Below are 5,711 nucleotides of genomic sequence, written 5' to 3'. Positions count from 1 at the left end.
TGGTGCCCCAGGTCAGTCTGTGTGTGGTGCCCCAGGTCAGTGTGTGTGTGGTGCCCCAGGTCAGTGTGTGGTGCCCCAGGTCAGTGTGTGTGTGGTGCCCCAGGTCAGTGTATGGTGCCCCAGGTCAGTGTGTGGTGCCCCAGGTCAGTCTGTGTGTGGTGCCCCAGGTCAGTGTGTGTGTGGTGCCCCAGGTCAGCCTGAGGACGAGCGAGGACCAGGAGGCAGCCAGCATCAAGGATGTCCTGCTGTTGGAGGGAAACAGGCTGCTGGTGACCGACAACGCCAACAAGGCCCTCAAGGCCCTCATCCCCGCACACCAGGAGTCGCCACCCAGGGCCCTCACCCTGACCCTGAAGACCAGACCCTGGGGGCTGACTCTCACCCAGCCCAACGTGGTGGCCGTGTCTGGTCATCAGTGTCTCTACATCGTCACTGTGGTCAGTGGTGTGTGTGTGTGTGGGGGGTGATGGTGATCATGGTGGTGATGGTGATGGTGGTGGTGGTGATGAAGGTAGTTGTGGTGGTGATGGTGATTATGGTGGTGTGATGGTGATTATGGTGGTGATGGTGGTGGTGGTGATGAAGGTAGTTGTGGTGGTGATGGTGATTATGGTGGTGGTGATGGTGATTATGGTGGTGATGGTGGTGGTGGTGATGAAGGTAGTTGTGGTGGTGATGGTGATTATGGTGGTGGTGGTGGTGATGAAAGTAGCTGTGGTGGTGATGGTGAATATGGTGGTGATGAAAGTAGTTGTAGTGGTGATGGTGATTATGGTGGTGGTGATGGTGATTATGGTGGTGGTGGTGGTGGTGGTGATGAAAGTAGCTGTGGTAGTGATGGTGAATATGGTGGTGATGAAAGTAGTTGTAGTGGTGATGGTGATTATGGTGATGGTGATGGTGATTGTAGTTGTGGTGGTGATGGTGATTATGGTGGTGGTGGTGATGAAGGTAGTGGTGGTGGTGATGGTAATCATGGTGGTGATTATGGTGGTGGTGATGATGATTATGGTGGTGATAGTGGTGATCATGGTTGTGGTGATGGTGATTATGGTGGTGGTGATGATGAAGGTAGTTGTGGTGGTGATGACGATTATGGTGGTGGTGGTGATGAAGGTAGTGGTGGTGGTGATGGTAATCATGGTGGTGATTATGGTGGTGATGATAATGATGATGATGATACTTCCACCCCCCCCCCCAACCCCAACCCACACCATCCCGTTATTACATAACTCCCTCACTTAATTCCACTGTTCATCTCTGCACACTCCTGCCTGTTACATCATAACTGAGTTATTGTCTCACTCCATCCTCTGTTCGTCCTGCTGGAACCCTCTCCCTCATTCCTCTCCCCTCTCCTGATCCATCTCCCTCATCTCTCTCCCTTCTATCCAACAATCCACGTTGTGCCTGCAGTGTGTGCACCCCCCCCCCCCGTCTCTGACCGTCACAGTGAACTGTGATCCAGTGTGTGCACCCCTCACCCCCCCTCTGACCGTCACAGTGAACTGTGATCCAGTGTGTGCACCCCTCCCCCCCCTCCCCCCCCCCTCCCCCCCTCTGACCGTCACAGTGAACTGTGATCCAGTGTGTGCACCCCTCACCCCCTCCCCCCCCCCTCCCCCCCTCTGACCGTCACAGTGAACTGTGATCCAGTGTGTGCACCCCTCCCCCCCTCCCCCCCCTCTGACCGTCACAGTGAACTGTGATCCAGTGTGTGCACCCCTCCCCCCTCCCCTCCCCTCTAAACCGTCACAGTGAACTGTGATCCAGTGTGTGCATCCCTCCCCCCCTTCCCACCCCTCTGACCGTCACAGTGAACTGTGATCCAGTGTGTGCACCCCTCTCCCCCCCCCCTCTGACCGTCACAGTGAACTGTGATCCAGTGTGTGCATCCCTCCCCCCCTTCCCACCCCTCTGACCGTCACAGTGAACTGTGATCCAGTGTGTGCACCCCTCCACCCCTCCCCCCCCCCCTCTGACCGTCACAGTGAACTGTGATCCAGTGTGTGCACCCCTCCCCCCCTCACCCCCCCTCTGACCGTCACAGTGAACTGTGATCCAGTGTGTGCACCCCTCCACCCCTCCCCCCCCCCTCTGACCGTCACAGTGAACTGTGATCCAGTGTGTGCACCCCTCCCCCCTCCCCTCCCCTCTGACCGTCACAGTGAACTGTGATCCAGTGTGTGCACCCCTCCCCCCCTCACCCCCCCTCTGACCGTCACAGTGAACTGTGATCCAGTGTGTGCACCCCTCCCCCCCTCCCCTCCCCTCTGACCGTCACAGTGAACTGTGATCCAGTGTGTGCACCCCTCCCCCCCCCCTCTGACCGTCACAGTGAACTGTGATCCAGTGTGTGCACCCCTCCCCCTCCCCCCCCTCTGACCGTCACAGTGAACTGTGATCCAGTGTGTGCACCCCTCCCCCCTCCCCCTCCCCCCCTCTGACCGTCACAGTGAACTGTGATCCAGTGTGTGCACCCCTCCCCCCTCCCCCCCTCTGACCGTCACAGTGAACTGTGATCCAGTGTGTGCACCCCTCTCCCCCTCCCCCTCCCCCCCCCTCTGACCGTCACAGTGAACTGTGATCCAGTGTGTGCACCCCTCCCCCCTCCCCCTCCCCCCCTCTGACCGTCACAGTGAACTGTGATCCAGTGTGTGCACCCCTCCCCCCTCCCCCTCCCCCCCTCTGACCGTCACAGTGAACTGTGATCCAGTGTGTGCACCCCTCCCCCCTCCCCCTCCCCCCCTCTGACCGTCACAGTGAACTGTGATCCAGTGTGTGCACCCCTCTCCCCCACCCCCTCCCCCCCTCTGACCGTCACAGTGAACTGTGATCCAGTGTGTGCACCCCTCTCCCCACCCCCTCTCTGATCCAGACGGACCAGACCCTCATCCTGCAGACGACGGTGCGGACCCGGAAGGACTATTGGGCCCTGACGTCACTCAGCCCCACCAGCGTGGCAGGGGCCTGCAAGTTCCCGCCCTCCGTGGACATTGTAGACATCACGGGCCGGAGACTCCGCTCCATAGAGGGCGACACTGACGGCGTCACGCTCTTCACCCAGCCGTCAGGCCTCGCCTCGCTGCACGGCAACATCCTGGTCACTGACCGCCAGCACCGGAAACTGGTCTGTCTGGACCAGGCAGGGGAGGTAATACCGGAAACTGGTCTGTCTGGACCAGGCAGGGGAGGTAATACCGGAAACTATCTGGACCAGGCAGGGGAGGTAATATCGGAAACTGGTCTGTCTGGACCAGGCAGGGGAGGTAATACCGGGAACTGGTCTGTCTGGACCAGGCAGGGGAGGTAATACCGGAAACTGGTCTGTCTGGTCCAGGCAGGGGAGGTAATACCGAAAACTGATCTATCACCAGCCGCCGTGGCGAAGTGGTTAGCGGTCGCGGACTGACGGCTGGGAGGACGCAGGTTCGAATCCCAGCGGAGGTGGGTTTTTCAGCCTGTGGCTGGCTCCTACCTAAAGTTGAGTGTGCTGTGGGCTTAAATGGGGAGACTGGGACCACACAGTCGAGTGTCATCCACTTCAAGGATGCGTCTTTGGGTGTGGTGCTCTAATTACCTGACCAACACTGCAAGTGTCTGTATCTCTCGGGCCTGGTTAACGCCGAGATATCATTATGACAGGAAGCGTAGAGTACAGCCTTGTCACGCAGTCCCAAACCAAAATGGACCTCCATAGCAACATTGTCATCATCATCGTCATGCTCCTCCTCCTTCATCGTCATCAATATAAAACAAAATAGTCTCAAAGTCTGTGGCCTTTCGTGCCCTGCTCTCATGGTGACCTCAGTTTCGATACCCTCCACTTCCGTGCTTGGGGTGAGTTCTGTCAATGTCGTCAGTGTCGGCAGATTCATGGGGGGCTGTTGTTTGAGGGACGTGGTGGCGGTCTCCACTCTGGGAGGGACGCTCACTCAGTCTGGATCCGCGACTAAGCCATTAATGTCGTTAGTAGGGGGCTTAGTAGGTGGTGTCCCAAGTACGTTAAATCAGAACAGGCACCACTGAACACCACCGAAGTGACTCAGCAGCAGTGCGGGGTCTCCTTTGGTGTGTGGCCTCCTGGCGATCTAACATCGATGGTTCCCTGTGGACCGCTGACGCTGGAACTGCGACGGACGTACCCGGGTGTGGCCGTGTATGGGGGAATCTAAATGAGCGGCGTGGGAGTAATGCCACTGAAACGGTGCAGATGATGGGGCAGCAAAAAAAAAACCAAAAAAACACAACAAAAAAACACACACACACACACAAAAACAACAACAACAACAACAACAAAATCAACAAAAAACAAAACTGATCTATCTGGACCAGGCAGGGGAGGTAATACTGGAAACTGATCTATCTGGACCAGGCAGGGGAGGTAATGTTCCTCTTCCTTCGTAGGCTGCCACTCCCACGCTCACTGGTGTACACGGAGTGGGCTTTTACGTGTTTGACCGTATTTACCACCGCCATGTAGGTAGCCATAATCCGTTTTCATTATTGAGTGGGTGGGGGTTGGGTTGTGCATGCCGGGTATGTTCTTGTTTCCATAACCCACCGACCGTCTCGTGCAGTTCACGTGAAATTAAAATCCAAATTAAAACTATTTCCTCCAGGTGAAGTTTGTCTACAAAAGCACCACCACCGCCAGCAGCAGCAGCACCAGCAGCAGCAGCGAGGACCAGCACTACATCCGAGGCCTGTGCACAGACCGCCATGATCGGATCTTGCTGGTGGACGGACCCAACGTTCTGCTGCTGTCCCAGCACGGGAAGCTACTCTGTCAGGTACGCAGCCACCCTGTCACCTTTAAAGAGAGATAACTCAATGTGACTGGAAAGAGAATTGAATTCTACTGAATAGATTTTATTTCTTGGGATAATGTGGTAAGCAGGACAACGCTTTTTTTTTCTTCTTCATCCTGCCCTCGAAAAAGGAAAATAGATTATAGCAGTACAGCATGCACATTATTATTCTCGGATACATGGATAATCATTTGACATTGGCAATAAAGAATCCGAGAACGAGAGAGAGAGAGAGAGAGAGAGAGAGAGAGAGAGAGAGAGAGAGAGATGGTGGTGGTGATGGGCAAGTCATACATAATTAATAGAACACGTTGATATAATCAACAATTAATGAATACGAAATACAGGAGTACGACCCCCACCCTCCCGCCGTGCCCCTCCATCCTATATATATATCTGTGTGTGTGTGTGTGTGTGTGTGTGTGTGTGTGTGTGTGTGTGTGTGTTGTTCGTCAGGTGCTGACAGGCCTGCCTGACCCTCGCGCCATCACTGTGGGTGAGGACAACGTCATGGCTCTCTCCATGGATGGACGGGGCGTCACCTTCTTCACGCTCTGTGAACTCAAAGCACCTTTCTGACCGCTCTGTGAACTCAAAGCACCTTTCTGACCGCTCTGTGAACTCAAAGCACCTTTCTTCACGCTATGTGAACTCAAAGGACCTTTCTGACCGCTCTGTGAACTCAAAGGACCTTTCTGACTGCTCTGTCAAGTCAAAGGACATTTCTTCACGCTCTGTGAACTCAAAGGACCTTTCTGACCGCTCTGTGAACTCAAAGGACCTTTCTGACCGCTCTGTGAACTCAAAGGACCTTTCTGACCGCTCTGTGAACTCAAAGGACCTTTTGACCGCTGTGACAGGCGCCACGAACCTTCACAAGACATGACAAGACAAGACAAC

At 55.4% G+C, this 5,711-nt stretch overlaps 1 protein-coding gene across 1 annotated transcript in view; it reads left to right on the top strand.

The window, feature by feature from the left end:
• LOC143293114 (uncharacterized) overlaps window positions 1-5,390 on the top strand; it is a 25,847-nt gene extending 20,457 nt beyond the window's left edge. Inside the window, exons 9-12 of the mRNA XM_076604022.1 lie at window positions 192-437; window positions 2,879-3,154; window positions 4,623-4,793; window positions 5,268-5,390. Of these exons, the coding sequence (XP_076460137.1) occupies window positions 192-437; window positions 2,879-3,154; window positions 4,623-4,793; window positions 5,268-5,390 (816 nt within the window). The remainder of the gene's footprint in view (window positions 1-191; window positions 438-2,878; window positions 3,155-4,622; window positions 4,794-5,267) is intronic.
• Window positions 5,391-5,711: the final 321 nt, after the last annotated feature.

This window comes from Babylonia areolata, chromosome 18 (assembly GCF_041734735.1).
Source record: "Babylonia areolata isolate BAREFJ2019XMU chromosome 18, ASM4173473v1, whole genome shotgun sequence".
NCBI classification, from domain to species: domain Eukaryota; kingdom Metazoa; phylum Mollusca; class Gastropoda; order Neogastropoda; family Buccinidae; genus Babylonia; species Babylonia areolata.
Note: the sequence above shows the minus strand (reverse complement) of the source record. Positions and strands in the feature narration are given on the sequence as shown.